Here is a 22,802-nt window from a genome sequence, read left to right on the forward strand (position 1 = left end):
CTGGTTTTACATCATTTAACTCACAATGTATAGGTTTCGTCCAGAAAGTCTTGTGAAACCTTCGATTATCCCTGCAGGACGACTAAGTCTACGTCAGACCACATCCCTCCCAAATACCGCCCTAACCACTCCTCCAGATACACCCCTTTTAGCTCTGGGCACATAGTGGCATACAGAGGCCTAAAAAGTCCCTGGTTTGATTATCAGAACTTGGACGACCTGTCTTTTAGGTTGTCCAAGTGCCAACTTGGCTGGGTTTTTAGATGTGTTTAAGCTTCAATTATGAACCCCATAAACTCCGCGGCTCAAATATAATTATTGGCATAGAAATCCTTCCCGCACCTTATTTCCACTGCAGCCCATAAATTGAAAACTAGATATCAAAATCTAAATATCGAAACAACTTAATTTAAAATGGAGCCAGTTGCTGTTCCATTTTCCACTTCCTCAGAGAGAACTTCCTGGGATGCTACAGAGAGAGGCTCTGGGCAGTGCAGCAGCTCTAAAGGCACATTCAGAAGGCCGGGACAGTGAGGACACAGACCGAGGGGGGAGGGGGGGGAGGGTTTTGACCATTTTTCCCAACTGAGGTCCACAATAGAGGACTGTTGGAAACCACTGGTTTAATTTAATTCCCTGAAGCAGGGGTCAGTGAAAAGTTGGGGACTGCAATCTGTATTTATGTAGTTATTGATTTTTTTTTTAAAGAAGTTTTCAGTTTGTATTAATTAGTTAATTTTTATTATTGATATTTTGATTGTCATAGATTTCTATAACTAAAAAACACATAATTCTTTCTTTTTCCTATTCTTAATTGTTTTGAAATATATATTTTAAACCACTTGGATCCTGTTTTTGGCTATTATGTGGTATATAAAGTTTTTAATACACATATTAAGACCTCAGGCGCTGGTCTTCTCAGGGACTACAGTTCTTATTCCAGCTGTTCAATGAAGCGGCTCATCTGGCTTCTTTTGCCTCCTTACAAACCACGTTTGATTTGCCAGCGATGGACATTTTCGCCTACTACCAAGTTCGAGATTATGTTTACTCCTTGCCAGCCTGCCATTTGGTGTAAGAGTGCCGAAAGGCCTTATCAGAACTTTTTAGTCTCTCCGCTCAACAATTGATACCACTTTGATTTCATCATGTGGGCTTATGAGACGCTCAACCAGGCCCTAACTTGGACGTTGTGGCAGCTTCATGGACAGAGGACTTGCAGTGTTCCCTGACTGCACTGCAAGTGCGAAAAAACATCAGACGGGTATCTGCTAATGTTATACATTGGAAACTTCATCCAAAGTTCGTTCTACGTCTTTTTATATCTCCCATGCGAGCTTATAGGATGGCTATCATTCAATTCATACTTGTCCTAAATGTACTTGTGCCAATGCCTCTTTGGGACATATGTTCTGGTCTTGCCCGTGTATTTCCCAGTTTTGGCAATGCTTGGGACACTACACTACATCACTGTGGGGCCGGCGATGGACACCAGCCCTACGAGCACTTTTTGGCATGATAAAGAAGGGAATCACGAGTAGATCGGAGAAAGTCATAATGCCGCTTTATAGAGCGATGGTCAGACCACACTTGGAATACTGCGTCCAGCATTGGTCTCCATACCTAAAGAAGGATATAAAAATGCTTGAGAGGGTGCAGAGACGAGCAACAAAGCTGGTGAAAGGTATGGAGAACCTGGATTACGAGGAAAGACTTAAGAGACTGAGGTTGTTCTCCCTTGAGAAAAGGAGACTACGAGGGGATATGATCGAGACATTCAAAATACTGAAAGGAATCGACAAAATAGAGCAGGAAAAAAAACGTTATTTACAATGTCCAATGTGGCACGGACAAGAGGACATGGGCTGAAGCTAAGGGGGGACAAGTTCAAGACAAATATCAGGAAGTTCTGCTTCACGTAACGAGTGGTGGACACCTGGAATGCTCTCCCAGAAGAGGTAATTGCGGAATCCACCATTCTAGGATTTAAGGGTAAGTTAGATGTACATCTCCTTATGAGTGGCATGAAGTGACATGGGTAGGGGTAGGCTAGATGCACTTCTCTTTATGAGAAGCTTGGAGCGATATGGGGACCAAAACTATGCCAGGGTACACCTGGCGGGGCCTCCGCGTGTGCGGATCGCCGGACTTGATGGACCTAGGGTCTGTTCCGGAGATGGCGCTTCTTATATTCTTATGTTCTTATATCATTGCATCACCGAAACCTACAGGACTGTCCACTTTTATTGCCAGGGTGATGCTCCTTGGTAAGAAAGCTATTTTGACTAACTGGTTGTCCAATGAACCACTGTCTTATGCCCAATGGAGATCGCTGATGATTGTACATGCCTCTCTGGAGCGCAGGCAAATTGGTGACCTGGATTCCAATTCTGGACGTCGCTTTTGCTGTATTTGGGAACACTTTTGGATGGACCTTACTCCTCATGCCTGCAGTAGACTTTTGAACTTATGATTTTCCTCTTCTCTCTCTTCGTTGCTCTTGACATGCAGATGGTGTGTGGGGTTGTGGGGGAGGGAGATTGGGGTAAAAGGTATAATTTGTGCACATTTATGAGAACTCTGCTGTTAGTTTCTGTCTTATTTGCTGGCACTTTATTGAAAACTTTAAATCAATATAACCCCATTAAAACAGGAGCAACAGCTGGCTCCTTTCTAAATCAAGTTGTTTTAATTTTTAAGATTTTGTTTACATAGTTTTGAATTAATGGTATTTGGATATGAGTAGGGTTACCATATTTTATATGACCCCGCCCCATTCCGCCTCCAGCCCCAACCCATTCTGCTCCAAGCTCCGCCCCCACAGAGCCTCCTCTCTTCTTCCAGACGAGCTCCAGCCGCTTCTGGAGGGCCTGAAGCATGTGCGGATGTGAGTGACATCATCCATGCATGCTCAGAGGCCCTCCAGATGCATCCAGAGCTTGTCAGGGCTTTCCAAAACTCGAGCAAATGCTGGGTTTGGAAAGTCTATCCGGGAGCCTGGACAATCCTTTAAAAAGAGGGCATGTCCAGGTTTTCCCAGACATCTAGGTAGGAGTTAACTCCCAGAGAAACACATTCAGGAGTCTGGTATTTAAGCATTAAAAATTGTGCAGAATGTGTCAGCAAGGTTAATGGCGGGATAGACTGAGTTGATTTCAGTTCTTGATGCTAGCGTAGAAAACTTTGCTTGGCACCTTTGGAATGATATCATCCTCCAGGCACTTTGTGATCTAATGAAACATTACTTTCCCTGTCAAAGCGACTGAAGCTTTGCTGCGGGGTGACACGGGGAGCTGAAAAAATTGTGATTGATCTCAGATTTTAGCGGTCTTAAAAAGCAACTGAAAAGCTTATTTGTTCAGACATTTGGCAGCTGATTTGAAAAATGTTTAGAGATTAGAATAATGCAAACAGAGCAAGTTTCGTGTTTGTCGCCAATGTTGTTATGTGTGATAACAGACAGACTGGAAACTAAATAAATAAACAGGGTGAAATATGCACATTTTATATCACATGTCATAAGTATAGACGCTGTGGGAAAACATCTTAAGGTTGAAATTAGAAAGTGAAATGTTGCTAGATAGTAATAGGAAGAACATAAGAATTGCTATATTGGGACAGACCGAAGGTCCATCAAGCCCAGAGTCCTGTTTCCACAGTAGCCAATCCAGGTCCCAACCACCTGGCAGAAACTCAAATAGCAGCAACATTCTAGAGTTCAGATTGTGATGTCATAATGCCTAAGCTCCGCCCTCATCCGGACAAACCTCAAACACTTTCAAATCCTAAGTAGCAACATTCTAGAGCTCAGATTGTGATGTCATAATGCCTAAGCTCTGCCCTCATCCGGACATACCTCAAACACTTTCAAATCCTAAGTAGCAACATTCTAGAGCTGAGACTGTGATGTCATAATGCCTCATTCCACCAATGCCTAAGCTCCGTCCTCATCTGCACAAGCCTCAAACACTTTTAAATCCTAAGTAGCAACATTCTAGAGCTGAAACTGTGATGTCATAATGCCTCATTCCACCAATGCCTAAGCTCCGTCCTCATCTGCACAAGCCTCAAACACTTTTAAATCCTAAGTAGCAACATTCTAGAGCTGAGATTGTGATGTCATAATGCCTCATTCCACCAATGCCTAAGCTCCGTCCTCATCTGCACAAACCTCAAACACTTTTAAATCCTAAGTAGCAACATTCTAGAGCTGAGATTGTGATGTCATAATGCCTCATTCCACCAATGCCTAAGCTCCGTCCTCATCTGCACAAACCTCAAACACTTTTAAATCCTAAGTAGCAACATTCTAGAGCTGAGATTGTGATGTCATAATGCCTCATTCCATCAATGCCTAAGCTCCGTCCTCATCTGCACAAGCCTCAAACCCTTTAAAATCCTAAGTAGCAACATTCTAGAGCTGAGATTGTGATGTCATAATGCCTCATTCCACCAATGCCTAAGCTCCGTCCTCATCTGCACAAGCCTCAAACACTTTAAAATCCTAAGTAGCAACATTCTAGAGCTGAGATTGTGATGTCATAATGCCTCATTTCACGAATACCTAAGAGCCAACATCATCAGTGATGTCACAATGGCTCGATTGTCCCTCTACTTGGTTCACAGAAGAATATAAGAATTGTCATATTGGGACAGACCAAACATCCATCAAGCCCAGTCTCCTGTTTCCAACAGTGGCCAACCCAGGCCCCAAGTACCTGGCAGAAACCCAAAGAGTAGCAACATTTCAGAGCTCATTTAAATAACACCAAAAATGAAAGAGCTATAGATATGAGCACTAAAAAGCAATTTATTAAACATCATTTTTCATTCATTTCATATAAAAACGCTTTATACTCATAAACTACATTTTATTATCAATAATTTAACATTCAAAATCATATCTCATTCACACATCATACACCCTCTCAATACAGGTCAATATGTAACATTCATACGCAACACCTGTACGAACGGGTTATGAGCGAGCAGTTACATCAATGCGTGAAGTTCACATGTCACCCCCGGGTGGCTACAATCCTTATTATTACTCCTATTAAAACTATTAGCAAAAGGTCCCATCCACTTGCCGTAGAGATCTATCGCGGTCAACCTCCACGACCTCCAACGACCTCCAACCTCCAGGAGCTATTGACTTTCATAGGACCTTTTGCTAATATTTTTGGCTCTGCATAGTCTCACAAGCCGCTATTTTCAGCTTTTCTGTAGTCCGGATTAAACCTAAGGTTTTTCTCCTGTTTTGGGGGGAGTTTTTTCCTTGTGGCCTACGATTAGACATAGTTCCCCTTATAGGAGCTTCTGCCCTTGGAGACATTTATTAGTCCTTTGGACTTTGAGGCCATTTCTTTAAATTCAACCTTGCTGCATGGGTTGGACAATTAAGATGTGTTTTCCAAATATTTTTGGGGTGTATACATTTCACGTTTTACCCCTGTATTATTTTTAATATCTTTCTAGAATCTGTCAATCATGTGCCCTGACTGGTCACTTTGGGGCCGGATTCTGTATAGGACGCCCAGTCTCAGAAACCGCCTGCGCAGCTTTTGAGAATCGCACACGGGCATCCTATATAGAATCACGTCTGTCCTCATGTCCTGCCTAACGCCATGATTCTCTAACCAGCGTCTATGTCACAGGCGCCAGTTGGAGAATCAGGTTGCCACTGAGTTTATCGCGGCAAGAGATCTCCCTGCCACGATAAGTTTAGCCTCAACCTGTCCCCCCCACCCCGAAAACTACCAGCAGTTGGGATGCACACCCAGTCTCTCCCTGTAAAGTAGCCCCTCTCCTCCACACCCCGGCCCCCCCCCCAGACTCCCCCTTACCTCCCAGGACCCCCAACCCACCCGCATCCCCCCTACCTTATATTGATGGCTGGCTGGAGGCATCCTTCGTGCCTCTAGCCGGCTGGCCTGCCTTCACTCGAATGGCGGGCCTGCCGCTTCCTGGTGCATCGATACACATCAATATGCTTCTCAAAAGGCTCATAGTACGGAGATATTATTTATGATCCCTTTGGATGAACTCCTTATTGGATTTGCTTAAGGCTGTAAATATTTGATGGTTTTTCTTGACATCGCTGCAGCATTTGATACATTAAACCCTGAATGTGGGCTTCAAGGAATAGAGTTGCAGTGGTTTGAATTGGTTTTGAAGGATAGGATGCAGGAAGTAAGGGGGGGAGAAGCCTTTCTACATGTAGAGAAATGAATGCAGGTATCCCACAAGGTTCTGCATGTTCAGCATTAATAATAATAGCTTTATTTACATGCCATCATACCTTTTCAGTTCAAGACGGCATACAGTGTTGAAGCGAACAGAATGATTTCATGGTTCTGGGACAGTTACAGGTTTGTGAAGAGTGCAGGTGTGTAATTTATTTCTACTTCCTTAGTGTAAAGCTATGTCTCTCAAACTGTGTGCCCCGAAGAGATTCCGAGTGTGCCACGAGAGATTCCAGAATTTTACCTATACATCGTTGTATTTTTTCACTGACGTACAATATCTTGGGGTGATTTTGGATCCTCAGTTGTCTTTTTGGTCTCATGTGCAGAAAGGTTTATTTTCAATTGCAAATGCCTAGTAAGCTACAATTGTATTTATAAAGGTTCAAATTTAACCAGGTTGTTCAATCTATTGTCCTTGAGGGCTTGGATTATTGCATCATCACATTTTTGAGTACTTCATCATCCGAGCTCTGCAGATGGCCCAGAACTCAATCATCCGTTTATTGTGTGGGATTCATAGATTTGAACAAGTAACTGCACATTTTATCTCAATGTATTAATATCGAGTAAGGTAGAAACTGTTATTGACGATGTTTTTGAGTTTGAATCAATCACCGCATGCATATTTGCAGGACTGTGTTTTGCCGTATGATCCACCTAGGTCAGGGCTAGGCAATTCCGGTCCTCGAGAGCCGGAGCCAGGTCAGGTTTTCAGGATCTCCACCATGAATATGTATGAGATGGATTTGCATGCACTGCCTCCTTGAGATGCAAATCTATCTCACGCATATTTATTGTGGATATCCTGGAAACCTGACCTGGCTCCGGCTCTCGAGGACCGGAATTGACTACCCCTGGACTAGGTTACTGTGTTCTGTGGGTCATTTTGACCTAATTATTTCATCTTATAAAATTTGACAGCATGAAACTTTAAGAAAAATTCTTACATGTGGATTGGGGGGGGGTGGATTTCTATTAATAATATATATGAATGATAAGATATTATATTCATGTGGTATATTTTTTGTTGTATATGGAAGTGGGAGGGGGTGGGGGATATATCTTTTTGTTGTATGATATGGTAGATTTTCAAGTGATATTGTATTCTAATTGTTTGATATTTACTGTACACTTGTTGTGAAATATAAAATGAATAAAGAATTAAAAAAAGAAAAAAGAAAAAAGAAAAAGTGTTTTCTCCCATATTGGGTCAATGCAGTGGAATAAGCTTCCAGTGTATCTTCGACAGCAGAAAGATCTGGGTTAATTTAAGAAACTGCTGAAGTGACATCTTGTTTGCAAGATGAAATATGCCTCTTAATGATGCATATTTGATTGATAATCAGCTTATCTTCCTTTTTGAAAAATTAATGTGATGAAGTTCTTATTGACGTAGTCTGTTACACTATATATAAGTACCTGTATTGTGTATTTTTGTATTGTTTTGAATTATGTATGTGATGTTGAGGCAGAATATAATTAATACACCACAAACTATAAGCACTGCCATATTGGGACAGACCGAAGGTCCATCAAGCTCAGTATCCCGTTTCCAACAGTGGCCAACCCAGGTCCCCAGTACATGGCAGAAACCCAAAGACTAGCAACATTCCAGAGCTGAGATTATGATGTCATAATGCCTCATTCCACCAATGCCTAAGAGCCAAACTCATCAGTGATGTCACAATGGCTTGACTGTCCTATAATTGGCTCCCCTAAGAACCTAAGAGTTGCCTTACTGGGACAGACCGAAGGTCCATCAAGTCCAGTATCCTGTTTCCAACAGTGGCAAACCTTGGTCCCAAGTACCTGGCAAGATCCTAAGGAGAAAAAACCCAACAGATTTGATGCTGCTCTGGGAGATATGCAGTGAATTTTTGCAAGACCATCTTAATAATGGCAAGTTTTTTTTAAACCCTCCAATGGTAGTGAAACCCGGATGCCTCAATCCGTCCTCCTTTTTCAAGAGCCATATGCTAACCCTAGGAGTAACCATCTCAGTCTTGGAAGCGTTAGCAAAAACAAACTCTATTTTAGCCAAAGAAGGATAACAAACTGATAACAAACTGAAGGAGTGCCTTACCTCTTGTCAAAAAAGGCGTTTATAATTTTAGCCCTGATTGGATTCAATTCCAGGTCAGTGATGCTGTCAAAATGATTCTTTCTGGAAAATAAAATAAAAAAAAAACAAGTGTGTGAATAACAGGCCTATGAGAGTGATGAGCAGCGAGAGAGACCAAGACAGTGGTAGAAAGGGAGAGGCAACAATTCTATGCATTGGCGCCTCCGTTTGGGTTCCCCTACGCCATGTTGTTAGTGCCAATTCTAAAGTAGTAACTTAGTCATTAATATTCCATTCGAGAAAGCCAGCGTACGTCAGCACTGGTGCCCCTGCGTTGGCACAACATCTTACACCGTGTCAGTGGCAGGCACAAGACGTTGGTGTGCCTAAGTGCGCCAAGTGACCTGCGCAATTTATAATATTCTATAAACTATGGGACTCGTAAACAAAAAAATATAAATGTCCAAAAAGCATCCTAAATCGGCACTTGGACGTCCTAATTGCCAGGACGTCCAAGTGCCAACAATCGATACCACCTTTTTGGACGTCCCAGCCGCTGTGCATCCAAATCTCGAGAGGGGCGTGGTGGAGGCGTGTCACGGGCATGCGTGAGGGCGGGTTAGACTTGGACAACCTGCAGTAACAACTGAACATTCAGAGCTAGCCCTGCTTCGTTAACTATGGGGTCCTTTTACTAACTAAATCGATTAACGTGCCTTAGTAAAAGGACCCCTATGTTTTGCCATCTCTGTCAGACAATATCCTGCCGTGCCATGTCTGCCGTCACCTTGCTTAAATACACTTTAATATGCATGTAGACTTGTAACCCATTCTGAGCTCTCCTGGGAGGACCAAGTGCCACAAGGTGCCCAAACTAACTAGATGACCAAGGAAAGACTGACCTCACACTGACCCCCTTCCACCAGACAAAAATGAGAACAGCAGCATCCGGTATGGGGAAGCCTAGTAGAACACCAAGTGTTTAGCCTTATCTGGTGGGTAGAGAAGAGGACCCCGGCCCATAAGGCACTCTACCCACAACTTCTATGGTATTAAGTATGAGTCCATCAAAACCCTACTAGACTGCCATATAGGTGCCACCTGCAGCCATAAGGGCCATTGGGGTGGTACACAGGCAGGTATTGTAGGTTTTGGGGGGCTCACCAAAAATTATAAGGGGGTTATGGTGAGATAAACATCCGACCCCCTTTATGTGAAGTTCACAGCAGTGATCTGTTGAGAAGCCATTACTGTGCTGGCTCCTCCCATTTTGAAATGGTCTGGATTAGGACGATTTGAACAAGGACAAAATGGCCAAAAAAGGTAGACATTCTTAGGGGCCAAGACGTCCAAGTCCGTCATTTAACCTCCCCCCCCCCCCCACCATCACAACATCTGGACATCTAGTGGTTTTGAAAATGGATGTTTCCCCCACCCCGATACTTGGATGTCTCGCTACTTCTGACAGGATACGTCCAAAGTTGGACTTAAATCCACTATCGAAAATGCACCTCCACATGCATAACTGGGATATATGCTCATGGCTCCCCCCCCATGCTCTGCCAGTGTATACTCCACCCCCCCCCCCTTTGCAGTTAGGTCCTACTGAACTTAGCTACTACCTCCAGGAATATCACCCAGTACATATAGGAACCAACTTATTAACTCATAGAAACATGATGCCCATAAGTGATGCCATTGCCTATCTCTAGGGCAGTGGTCTCAAACCCAAACCCTTTGCAGGGCCACATTTTGGATTTGTAGGTACTTGAAGAGCCTCTGAAAAAATAGTTCATGTGTTATTAAAGAATTGACAATTTTGCATGAGGTAAAACTCTTTATAGTTTATAAATCTTTCCTTTTGGCTAAGTCTTAATAATAATATTGTAATTTATAGCTAAAGAGACATATGATCAAGAAACTGTTTTAGTTTACTTTTGTGATTATGATAGACATACTGAGGGCCTCAAAATAGTACCTGGCGGGCCGCATGTGGCCCCCGGGCCGCCTGTTTGAGATCACTGCTCTAGGGCGTCCAGTTTATAGAATTCCCTTCACAGAGAAGATTATGGCCTCTCGTTCCACCTGTCACAAAGAAGCAGCCTCTCTCCCTCTGGTTGCCTCAGCCTGTCAGCTCCTCATGGACTTCGCTATGTCCCTGAGCACAGGATTTTATAAACGATTCTTCAGGTATGAGCCCTGTTCGATTTGCTTACAATTAACCCATTGTGTCTGCAGTGACCAGAACACTGCTGCCACATTTCTTCCTCCTCAATTAAAAATAGTCAAAAATGTTTTTCTACCTTTGCACTTTGGCCATTTAATTTTGTTCTGATTGAGATCTTCTCGGCCCCTGGCATGCAGGATTGCTCCATCTCTCTCTTCATTTCTCCTCTCCCTCTGCACCAGGTCTGAAGGCCAGGAACGTTGCAGTTGGGACTGGGGAAGCTTAACCTATAGGTTCCCCACCAAAGGTATAGCCAGCCCTCTTTTTCTGGGGGGGAGGGCAGAGGTGGACTGGGGGACAGTAACATATTTCTTCCCCCCCCCCTTATGCATTACAATTAGTACCTTTGCCATCAGCCAAAGAAATTCTGTGCTGAACCACACACCCCCTCCTGGTGCTATTGCAGTAACCTAGAAATCGGCAGGGTGCCTCTAGATACCAACTCCAGATGCCACAAGCATGCTCACTTCATGCATCCTAGGAATAAGCAGTAGATTTTCCCAAGCCATCTCAGTAATGGACTTCTTTTCTAGGAAATTAGCCAAACCTTTTTTTTTTTTTTTTTTTAAACCCTGCTAAGCTAACTGGTTTCACCACATTCTCCAGCAACAAATTCCAGAGTTTAATTAAGGCAGGGGAGGGGGTTGGTATTATATTCACAGGGACCTTTGTTTTCAGTTTAAAATGATTTACAGGAGCTGAGTTGTAAAACTCAAAGCCCTGGCCTCTTACCAGTTCAGCAGAGGGTTGACTCTTCACCTGTTAAAATCAATATAGACAAACAGACTTTCATGTTTTGTTTTTATGCTAATAAACATTCATATTTTTGGGCAGGATGCAGGGCTGACGTTTAGCTCTTAGACAATTGGGTTGAGAGGCAGTGCAGTTGTTGCAGATGACAGAGGCAGCTCCTGAAAGTCGCTTGAATTTGGGGGATCAGTGTAAGTGCTGAGTCCAGCTGTACCCCAAGGTTCCTCACCTGCGATTTAAGGGAGAATTTCTGCCTCCGACAGAGAGATTTTGATGTTGGGTATGTAATCCACAGGGGCTCAGTTTTCCTTCAGTTCATGCAAAGCTTGTGGTTGGTTTTGTTTGAATTCATGTTAGCCAGGCTGTAGGTAACTCTGGTTCAGTGGGTATAAGAAGCTGGTATGAAAATAAATGTCCCTAGTTATCAAATGAAGGGTTTCTGTTACACTGCTCTACATTCTACAATAGAAATGCACATATGAGAGGCAGAGGCTATTGCACAAGGGATTAAGGGAGTCGCTCTCTGTTAATCCCCATTGTGTAGTCCTGCCTCCAAGCTGAAACAAAATGATAATTGCAACTTCGCTATTCAATTGGATTTGTACAGATTTGTAAAATAGACTAGCATCCAGGGAGAGGCACCTCTCCCATGCACAAGTTGTGAAATCACCTTATGCAGCTGGGAGTGCCGGCACTGCCACCCAGAAGCTGCCGAGTTTTTTCCCCATGTGTATATTTGTAAAACAGCTGCTTCTGCTGTGCACGCTGGAAACACGTGTGCGCTCCTTTAAGTCCTTATGCGTAGTTTACAAAAGGCTTTGGCGGAGCCTTTCATAAAATATGGCTGGAATGGAGCCCACCCCTGACCTCGGTTCCAGTCTTAGCATTCTCTGTGAAATGAGCCTCACAAAAGCAGCCACGTACATTTGCACCGGCATGTATGAAATGAGCGCTTTAGAACCTCCACGTGCATGATGTGACTCCGCCCAGACTGCACTCAGACTCCACCCCCCACACTCGCCCGTCCTCAAGCCACGTCAAATCACAGCTGGGCAAAAGCACGAGCAAAGCTGGGTCTCCACTTTGGGCTCAGGCCCCATCCAAACCTGCGCTGGTAGGGATGCCAAAGCCTCACCAGCCCACAAATTCACTGCCAAGCCCTCTCCTGTACAGTACAAGAGAAGTCAGTGGGTGCCCACAGCTGCTGATGCAAAAAGTGCACATGCTTGTGGCATCTGGAATAGGGCCGGAGGAACGTCATGATCATTCAAGCGCCGACTTAGGCCGGTTTTTGGACGTTTTTCTCTTTCGATTATCAGCCCCATAGCATTTGTTGGTAATTCTGCGCCCCATGCCTCTTTCCGTGGACTATTCTGCGCATGTGCCAATTGCTATCGCCAGTGACTGATCTCATGTAAATCTGGCAAACCTTATTTGCATGCACAGTTCTTTGAGAATGGCTCCCCTTTTTGGAATTGTCAGATTAGTGGCCCATTGGATTTTATCAGTGATATTAGAGAATCCGGCCCTTAGACCTTGCTTGTAATTGTCTCCACTCCAGTCTGCATCTTTCCAAAGGCTTCAAATGAAAGTTGATTTTTTTTTTTTGTTTTCATTTGCCAAGCAATAGCATCCTTAAATCTTTCTAGATGCGTATGTTGAAGGGACTTGCCCGAGACCCACAAGAACCCCCACTAACCAATACTACTTCTGGAGCAAGCATCTCAGCTGTCACCCCAAAATGCTGATTCCGCACTCCAGGCTGTTTTTGTAAACCACTTTGGTTATTCCAGGAAGGTAGCAAACGTTTAAAACTTAGTTAAGTCCCAAGGAAAGGGATGTAACCCCACGCTGGACTTGCTGTATTGCTGGACTTGTAACCAGGTGCTCTTTGGAGCTGGTTGACAGCTGGCACGAAACCAGTTAATAGATGAAACATGTTCCCCTTGGGGTGTCTTCAGCACAGGAATCAAAAAAAACCAACTGGTAGATGATTATAATTTTCGTGTTAATGACATGGTATTTCTTAATTCTCTTTTACTAAATTAAACACACGGCAGCTGCGTTCCAGCCTTCTTCTCTCTTTGGCTCCATCCCATAATTTCTGTGGGGTTTTTGTTCTTTCTTATGATGCCTCCTCTGTCTCACCGTGCCCTCTCCCCATGAAATTCTCGTCCATATGGTGTGCGATTTTTCAACAAGACTGATGGCACGAACAAGTCAATCAGTAGCCAGGCAAATGGTTAGTTGTCGGCTACGGATCCCGTACAGTAGCAGGTCAGAAGGGAGATCGGTGGAAGGCTTCTGTTCTCTCTCTGGCCGTGGATAGACAACTTGAAATGATTATTATGTGGGAAATTTCAGAAGGTTTTAAATCTTCAGTTGAATATTTTTTTCTGAACAGAGTGAAAAACTGTACATTAAAAAAAAAAAAAAAAAAGTTTGTAATGACTGACTGACTGTCGCTCCAAATACAGGCCAACCTGATCATTTTAGTCTGAGCACTACATTCATGCATCAAGCCTAGAGATTCTGATGTTAGGTTTTAATTGAACCCCGATAAAATGTCTGCGATGCTAAAAATAAAGGAAAAATCAAACCAAATCCCATCCCTCTCTTTCGCTGCTTCTGTATGTATTTGATTCAACTGATAAAGTTACCCCAAAGAGAAGCTGCACTAAGGAAACACCAAACTCCTAATTAGATGGAAAATAAATACCTGTATTTATTATTTATAAACGCCTAAAATAGAGGCCTAATTGTGCCCCAGAAACAGATATCTACCCAGGGGGCAAAGTCAAGAAGCCAAGACATATGTAGAGCCCGGCTGCAGGAAGTGGCCATCATTGTCCAGAGATGGATTTACCAGAATTTGTTTGAAGGGTCTCAGCTGCGGTGGCTTTATTTCAAGGTTCTAGATCTCCCCACACCAACCCAATCCCAGCACTTCCTCCTCCTCCAAGTGGCCACTGTGCTCTCCGTCTTTCCACTCACTCCTGTGGCCTCCTGTCCATGAAAGTCAGTGTACGTATGTCCTGCCAACCCAAAGGGCTGCACCACTGGGCTACTGACGTCATATGTTCTGATGCTGGGGTTCAACACATGGAACATCTGGGACATGTGTAGCACGATGCCTCAATGTGTCTTTAAACATCCCTTCTGTATATCAAAAATTATTTTTAGTAATCATCTAGGAAAAAGCAGCATCTTAAACCCTGTGGTGAGCACTAGAACATCAAAAGATCCATTGTAAAACTAAACAAGCCAGATTAATACAGATCGATCCTCCACATTCAATTCTTACAGAAGAACATGTCCTTTTCATATACATAAAACACAGATACACCTCCGCCCAGTATGGAATACGTAATCACAAAATAGAAATAGAAATATGTAGGCAAAAGTTAAACTGAACTGCCAAGAAGCCAGACTCTGCATACAATGCAACACAACAGAAAGAGTGGCACATGTCAACTAACACTGTGCAAAATATAGGGCTGATGCGGAAATCACTCCAATGCCCAAAGCAACTGAATGGGCATTGGAGCGTTTGCCACATGGCAGCTACTACTGCGGTGTTCTAAAAAGGGGGAGGGGGGAGAATAAAGGAAGCAGATGTAAATTTGAAATAAACTACACATGTCCCAGATGTTCCATCTTTATTCATAATTAATTTCAGCTTCGTCCCCTCTCCATTTTTATTTCTCTCTGTCTTTACCCACAAACCCATGTTCTGGCATCTCTCTCTTCTCCTTTCCTTCCTTCCTTCCCACTCCACCCCATGGTCTGACATCTCTGTCTCTTTCCCTTTCCTTATGTCCTGGTATCTTTCTCCTCAACTTCCCTCCCCTTCTCCATCCCTTTCTCTCCATAATTTGGCATCTCCTCTCCTTCCTTTCCCTTCCCATGGTCTGGCATCTCTTTCTCCTCTTCATTCCCTTCCCTGGTCTTCATTCTCCCTCTCCCCCAATTGGATGGCTTTCTTCCTTACCCCTCCCTCCCTCTCTCCTTTTCCCCCCAATAGGGTGTTGCATTTCTTCACTACCCCCCCCCCCCCCACAGCAGGATGGATACGTCTCTCTCATCGTTGGCAGCGTCAGCCTTCACAATTTTCTTCTTTTGTCAGCATCGGGCCTTCCTTTCTACTGGTCCTGTCTATTTCCTGCTTCCACAAAGGCAGGACCCAGCAGAGAGAAAGGCCTGATCCTTGCAAGGCAGCAAGTTGTGAAGGTTGCTGCTGCTGGAAGAGGAAGGGGAAGAGGTTCCCAGACCATGACCCCTCCCCTATGAAAACAACCCCTTATGGGCTGCACACTGGGCGAGCCGCCCCCACCTTTGGTACACCACTGAGTGGCAGCAGCAGTTTGTACACGATCCTGTGTATCAGTGGCACTCACAAATACCAGTACTTTGCAGGCATTTCCAGTATAACAGAGGAGGCAGAGACAAGGCCTGAGTGCCAGTGTCAACCACAAACCTAGTATTCTGATCCTGGTTGTCTATAGGGGAAGGAGCAATGCTCCTAAGCTGCTAAATCATTAGTGATGGGACCAGAGCTTATTTTGTTATTCTGACTTTTCCCCACAGACACAAAATGGGCCAGGCGACAAGCAATAGAGCCCAGCAGGCTCCCTCCCTCAGACGAAGTTCTCAGGGCCAAAAACTCCTCGGAACTAGACACGATTTCGCATCAAGCCTCCTGGTTTAAGATTGTCAGTAAATAGGGGTGATGGAGGCAGGGGCTGGTTCAACATTGCGCAGGAGAAGGAGAGAAGAGCAAAATGGGAGAGTGCACCAGCGGGTGTCCACCGAAAAGTACCTACCGGATGGTTGGCTGACCTCCACTCAACTGCTTGAACCTGCGATGCAGGTGTTCAATCTGCTCTGAAGTGACTGCAAGAGACAAGAGAGAGCTGGTTAATGGTAACTCGCCCATCACATGATGAACCAAGGAAAACTCATTCAAGGGTAACAAGCCATGAATTTCTCCCGTAAACACCAAAACAGTCCTTTCAGAAATGTGCACCAGGCCAACTGCCGGCATGTGCCAGCATCTGTAGGAGGTCCCTTGGCAGGATAAATGCCTTGCCCACAGGCCCTGCCATGACTGAATCTCTGCAGCACATCCAAGTCTCGTTTTAATTTATCTACTTGTTAACTTTCTCACAATCAGCTTTTTATTCTGCTATTATGGCAATAAAGGAGTGGAAAAGCCAACTCTGTGACATCATATCACCATATTTACATAACAAAGCCCGTAGGATTGTACTGGATTACTGGAGTCCCATCCTTAAAACCTAGGAAGACCACAGAGCCCGTGAGGTGGTCTGAGGGCTTCTCTTGAGCTTCTGCTCATTTGATTCCTACAACTGAGCTAAATCAGTATCAGTATCTTACAGGGTCGAGAAGTGGGCAAGTCAAGAGGACTTACAGTTCTCTTTCTCAGTGTATGTTAGATGCGGGCGAAATACCAAAAATATAATAATGTCTATCTATCTATAGATATTGTATATGTATATACATAAGGAAGTTCTTCTTCACCCAGAGAGTGGTAGAAAACTGGAACGCTCTTCCGGAGTCTGTCATAGGGGAAAACACCCTCCAGGGATTCAAGACAAAGTTAGACAAGTTCCTGCTGAAGCAGAACGTACGCAGGTAGGGCTAGTCTCAGTTAGAGCAATGGTCTTTGACCTAAGGGCCGCCACGTGAGCGGACTGCTGGACACGATGGACTACTGGTCTGACCCAGCAGCAGCAATTCTTATGTTCTTATACATTAAATTCATAGTTAATATTGGTAACATAGTAACATAGTAGATGACGGCAGATAAAGACCCGAATGGTCCATCCAGTCTGCCCAACCTGATTCAATTTAAATTTTTAAATTTTTTCTTCTTAGCTTTACCCGGTACTGTGCTTGGATTCCAACTGCCGAAATCTCTGTTAAGACTTACTCCAGCCCATCTACACCCTCCCAGCCATTGAAGCCCTCCCCAGCCCATCCTCCACCAAACGGCCATACACAGACACAGACCGTGCAAGTCTGCCCAGTACTGGCCTTAGTTCAATATTTAATATTATTTTCTGATTCTAAATCCTCTGTGTTCATCCCACGCTTCTTTGAACTCAGTCACAGTTTTCCTCTCCACCACCTCTCTCGGGAGCGCATTCCAGGCATCCACCACCCTCTCCGTAAAGTAGAATTTCCTAACATTGCCCCTGAATCTACCACCCCTCAACCTCAAATTATGTCCTCTGGGTTTACCATTTTCCTTTCTCTGGAAAAGATTTTGTTCTACGTTAATTTGTTGCTGGAGGATGTAGTAAAAAGAAAACACTTTTGGATAAGTTTCTGGAGGTAAACACCATAAGTTAGATATGGGGCAAGCCAATATGTATCCTCAGAATCAGTGGCACGGACTCTTGGGAATGGTGCCATCTTTGGGATTCCACATTGAATCTTGCTTCTCTTTGGGGTTCTGCCAGGTACGAGGGGGTGCTGAAAAGTTCTCAGCCCAAGCAACCAACTTCCTATATTCTGAGCGTTATTTTTTTAAGTGCCAATTTGCAGAAACGAAATTCTATGTTTTGACATTGTTTCAAATCATTGATTAAACCATATCCACGTCATTTCTCTTTTCGGCTGGGCTGAGAACTCTTAGGGCAGGGGTGTCAAAGTCCCTCCTCGAGGGCCACAGTCCAGTTGGGTTTTCAGGATTTTCCCCAATGAATATGCATGAGATCTATTTGCATGCACTGCTTTCATTGTCTGCTAATAGATCTCATGCATATTCATTGGGAAAATCCTGAAAACCCGACTGGATTGCGGCCCTCGAGGAGGGACTTTGACACCCCTGTCTTAGGGTTACCATATGGCTCCAGAAATAGGAGGATGGATTGAGACATCCAGGTTTTACTTCCATAGCTTTCAATGGAAATAAAACCCAGATGTCTCAATCTGTCCTTCTTTTTCTGGAGCCATATGGTAACCCTAAAAGTAGCCTCAAATAGGTAGACAGGAGGTGTCTAAGCAGTGAGTATAAACCCTTTGGGTTGGGATGGGCTCAGGGGAAGTGCTTGGACTTCAGGGAGAGGGGTCCTGAGCTCTGAGAGACCTTGGATTAGGGAGGTCTATGTTAGTTTGTTGGTGTGGGTTTGGTCTTCCACAAACCCCCTACAGAGGGCTTGACAGGGCTGCAGTTGAGAAAAGGTTGGGGAACCAAGAAGGAAAGGAGTAGAGAATGACACGGTGACAAAATTCATCACCGTTCCCGTCCCCGCGGATAACTGCGGGAAATAATCCCATATCATTTTCTAGTGTCTATTTCAGCCTCGGTCCTTCTACACCAGCATTCTTCAAAGCAAAGCTTGTGGGTCAGTGGCTGTGCCCAATTATACTCTGATTCTTCCCTCTCTCCTTAAAGAATGACATGAAGATGGTTTCCCACGGTTATCCACGGGGACGGGAACGGTGATGAATTTTGTCACCGTGTCATTCTCTAGAAAGGAGCGAATGAGAAGACTGAAGAGGGAAAAAGGCTGGTGAGGATTCTGGCACTAGCTCTAGAGCTGAAGGAGGCAAGGGGTCTGGATTCTTCCCGTCAGAGCGAAGATTGGAATTTACTGTGAAGGGAAAAGGAAAAAAGAGCTATGGCTTGCAATGCATTTCCCCTGTTTACGTGCTATCTTGAGTACAGGAATCTTTATACATGTACTGCAGGAAATAATTTTATCGGTCAATTCCTTTTTATTTGAACAGCCACTGGGACTGGAATGTTGTGCTTTTGGGAGTGAGAGATTGTGAGAGAAGAATCCACAAAGGTGGGGCCTTATAAGATATCCTTCCTCCACCCAACGTGGCCTCAAAAGTCTTGGGTGTGGTGTGTCTATCCCCACCTACTGCACCTAGAAACCTTGGCTACAGCGAAGGAGGTTTATGAAATCAAAGCCCAGGAGAAGGCTCTGAAAGAACAGCACAGGATACACAGAACAGGGGAAGCTGAGATTTTGAAGGAAGTGAAGATATTGTTGTTTTTAACGGATTAATTTGCTGGAAAGGGATAAGCATGACAGATTAAAGTGGATATCAAGGCTCCTGCATTTTTAACTTTGTTGTTTTGCTTTGATGCTATTGTGTGATTAGATTAGAGAAACTGGGCCTCTTCTCCCTTGAGCAGAGGAGATTGAGAGGGGACATGATCAAAACATTCAAGGTACTGAAGGGGATAGACTTAGTAGATAAGGACAGGTTGTTCACCCTCTCCAAGGTAGAGAGAATGAGAGGGCACTCTCTAAAGTTAAAAGGGGATAGATTCCGTACAAATGTAAGGAAGTTCTTCACCCAGAGAGTGGTAGAAAACTGGAATGCTCCTCTGGAGTCATTTATAGGGGAAAACACCCTCCAGGGACTCAAGACAAAGTAGATAAAGACAGGTTGTTCACCCTCTCCAAGGTAGAGAGAACAAGAGGGCACTCTCTAAAGTTAAAAGGGGATAGATTCTGTAGGAACATAAGGAAGTTCTTCTTCACCCAGAGAGTGGTAGAAAGCTGGAATGCTCTTCCAAAGTCTGTCATTGGGGAAAACACCCTCCAGGGATTCAAGACAAAGTTAGACAAGTTCCTGCTGAACCGGAACGTACTCAGGTAGGGCTAGTCTCAGTTAGGGCGCTGGTCTTTGACCAGAGGGCCGCCACGTGAGCGGACTGCTGGGCACGATGGACCACTGGTCTGACCCAGCAGCGGCAACTCTTATGTTCTTATGTATGCATTTTAAGTGTGGATGCTGTGCTGTTCTTAAATGTTGCGTAACTCTTTGAACAGAATGATGGACTGCCAATATCAAGAGGGGTGGGAAGGGGTGTGGCTCGGCTGACACTGTCACAGAAGTAAGGGGGACATACTGTGTGCAATTCTGGAGGCCGCATTATCGAAAGGATGTACTGAGGCTGGAGTCAGTGCAGAGAATGGCCACCCGGATGGTCTCGGGACTCAAGGATCTACCATACGAAAAACGGTTTGAAAATTACAGCTATACTCGCTCGAGGAGCGCAGAGAGAGGGGGGACATGATCGAGACGTTCAAGTATCTTACGGGCCGCATCGAGGCGGAGGAAGATATCTTCTTTTTCAAGGGTCCCACGACAACAAGAGGGCATCCGTTGAAAATCAGGGGCGGGAAACTACGAGGTGACACCAGGAAATTCTTTTTCACTGAAAGAGTGGTTGATCGCTGGAATAGTCTTCCACTACAGGTGATTGAGGCCAGCAGCGTGCCTGATTTTAAGGCCAAATGGGATCGGCACATGGGATCTCTTCACAGGGCAAAGGTAGGGGAGGGACATTAAGGTGGGCAGACTAGATGGGCCGTGGGCCCTTATCTGCCGTCTATTTCTATGTTTCTATGTTTCTATGTTTCTATAACAGTGACATAGCAAATGCAAGGCTTTTTTGCTCTTTGCTGAGTCAGCAGATGCCTCAATTGGCTTGTCATTTCAATCAAGCCAAAAGGAAGCTAAATATACTGCCCACAATCAAATGGGCATAAAACACAGGCAGAACAATACTTGTCTAAGCCAAACCTTAGGGGTCTTTTTACTAAGGCACGCTAGTACGTCTTAGCGTGCGCTAAATGCTAACACGTGCGAAAGCATCCATAGGATATAATGGACGCGTTAGGGTTTAGCGCGTGCTAAGATGCACTAGAGCGCCTTAGCAAAAGAGCCGTGGAGGGGCATAATCAGAAGAAACGTCTAAGTCCGTCTTGGCCTAACTCACAAGTCGCCCAAAGTCGGACATGGGAAAAGGTCCATTTTTAAGTGCAATATTTTTATTAAGTATATTAAGTATACAAAGAAAGAACAAAGTGAATACAAGCTGGGTCCAGTACAAAGAAAAGATCAATAAACAGGAACAGACTGCATCAAATAGGAGCTAATACAGCAAGTACATGCAATATTATCAAAAAGGAAAATAATACCTGCATACATAAATGAATTATTTAAGACATACCGCAATAGGAAGTTAAGGGTGCCCAACGTTTGTCATGAGTATGTAATGATCCAGGTTTTTCTGCAAAGCATCTCTCATAACGCATTATCATACAAACATTATGCCACCATAAATTGTAGGATAAGTTATCAGCATTTTTCCAGTTAGTTAAGATTAGTTTTATAGCTATTAACAATAGACATCGTAACAATTTGGCCTGTTCATCAGCGATTGGAGTCATTAAACCTTTATTACCATAAATCAACACCGCCAAGGTAACGGGTTCATCAATGTCAAGTAACTTGGCAATAGTTATCCAAATGGAATCCCAAAATGTACGGATTGGGAGACAATAAAAAATCATATGATCTAGGAAGTGCTTGGATCCAAGATGGCCGCAACTCACTAACTGCTGCTCAGACGCTCGTAACTTTGCTCTTACCTTGTATGGAAATGCCGAAAAGGAGGGGGAAAAGCGCTGGTGCTGCCTCCCGACACTTAGTACCACCGTCGGCTACAATTGATGAATTTCTACGGCGACTGCAACGGGAACAAGGATCGCCAGGGACATCACCGCTGGGAACGCCACTGGAGAGTATCGCAGCGGCGAGTTCCCTAGGGCCCGACATCTCTCTGAGCCCTGACGAACGGACGCCACCCCATCAGCCACAACCACAGGCAGCCAGCTCACCGCGAGAGTTGAGTGCATCCAGTCAGGAAGTTCACTCTTCTCGAGAGGCAAGCATGCTGGAGGGCTCGCTGAATGGGACATCTCAGCCTGTAATCGGGACACCAAGTGCTGGAGGAGGACAAGGCTCCACGGAGGTAAATCAGCTCCAAGAACAGATTCTAAACACACAAGTACAATTATTTTCAGTGGTTAAACCCCCACAAGTCACATTAGAAGCTCTTTGGGATTTGGTAGTTAATTTGGGGAATACTTTAAATCCTCAAATAAAAAACTTGGATACAGAAATAAAAGCTCAGAAAGAAGAAATTAACTCTTTAAAACAAGATGTATCTTTATTAAAGCAGGAAACCAATAAAGAATTAATAACTGTCAAACAAAATCAAGACCAACTGGTTAAAGATAATATAATCATGAGGAGGAAATTAGAAGCTTTGGAGAACAGTACTTGGGCTAATAACCTGCGGATTGTAAATTTTCCTAAGATTTTATCAGTTTCTCCTCGAGATATGATAAAGCGATATTTTATAGAGATTCTCAAGATACCTGAAAATTCTCTACCTCCCCTTACAAGGGCTTATTATCTCCCTGTTAAAGCACAAACTCTTCAAAAAGAAAAAGCTGAAGAACCTTAGGAACATCCATTGGATATTTCCGCTATATTGGAACAATCGGACAGAGAAGTGGCTACGCCAGCCACTTTTCTGCTGACTGTGGCTTTGGCTCCAGACAAGGACTGGATCCTGAATCTTTACTTCAAGAATAGATCCAATGATTTCCTGGGTCTCCATATTCAAATTTTTCCAGATGTCTCAAGAGAGACTCAAAAAAGAAGAAGAGAA

The 22,802-nt window shown here is 44.1% G+C and overlaps 1 protein-coding gene across 1 annotated transcript in view; it reads right to left on the reverse strand.

Annotated features, from left to right (window-relative positions):
• The window catches only part of TESC (tescalcin), a 130,112-nt gene that overhangs the window by 39,486 nt on the left and 67,824 nt on the right, over positions 1 to 22,802 (reverse strand). Inside the window, 2 exon segments of the mRNA XM_033957209.1 lie at positions 8,332 to 8,412; positions 16,111 to 16,180. Coding sequence (XP_033813100.1) covers positions 8,332 to 8,412; positions 16,111 to 16,180 — 151 coding nt within the window.

This window comes from Geotrypetes seraphini, chromosome 8 (assembly GCF_902459505.1).
Source record: "Geotrypetes seraphini chromosome 8, aGeoSer1.1, whole genome shotgun sequence".
Lineage (NCBI taxonomy): Eukaryota > Metazoa > Chordata > Amphibia > Gymnophiona > Dermophiidae > Geotrypetes > Geotrypetes seraphini.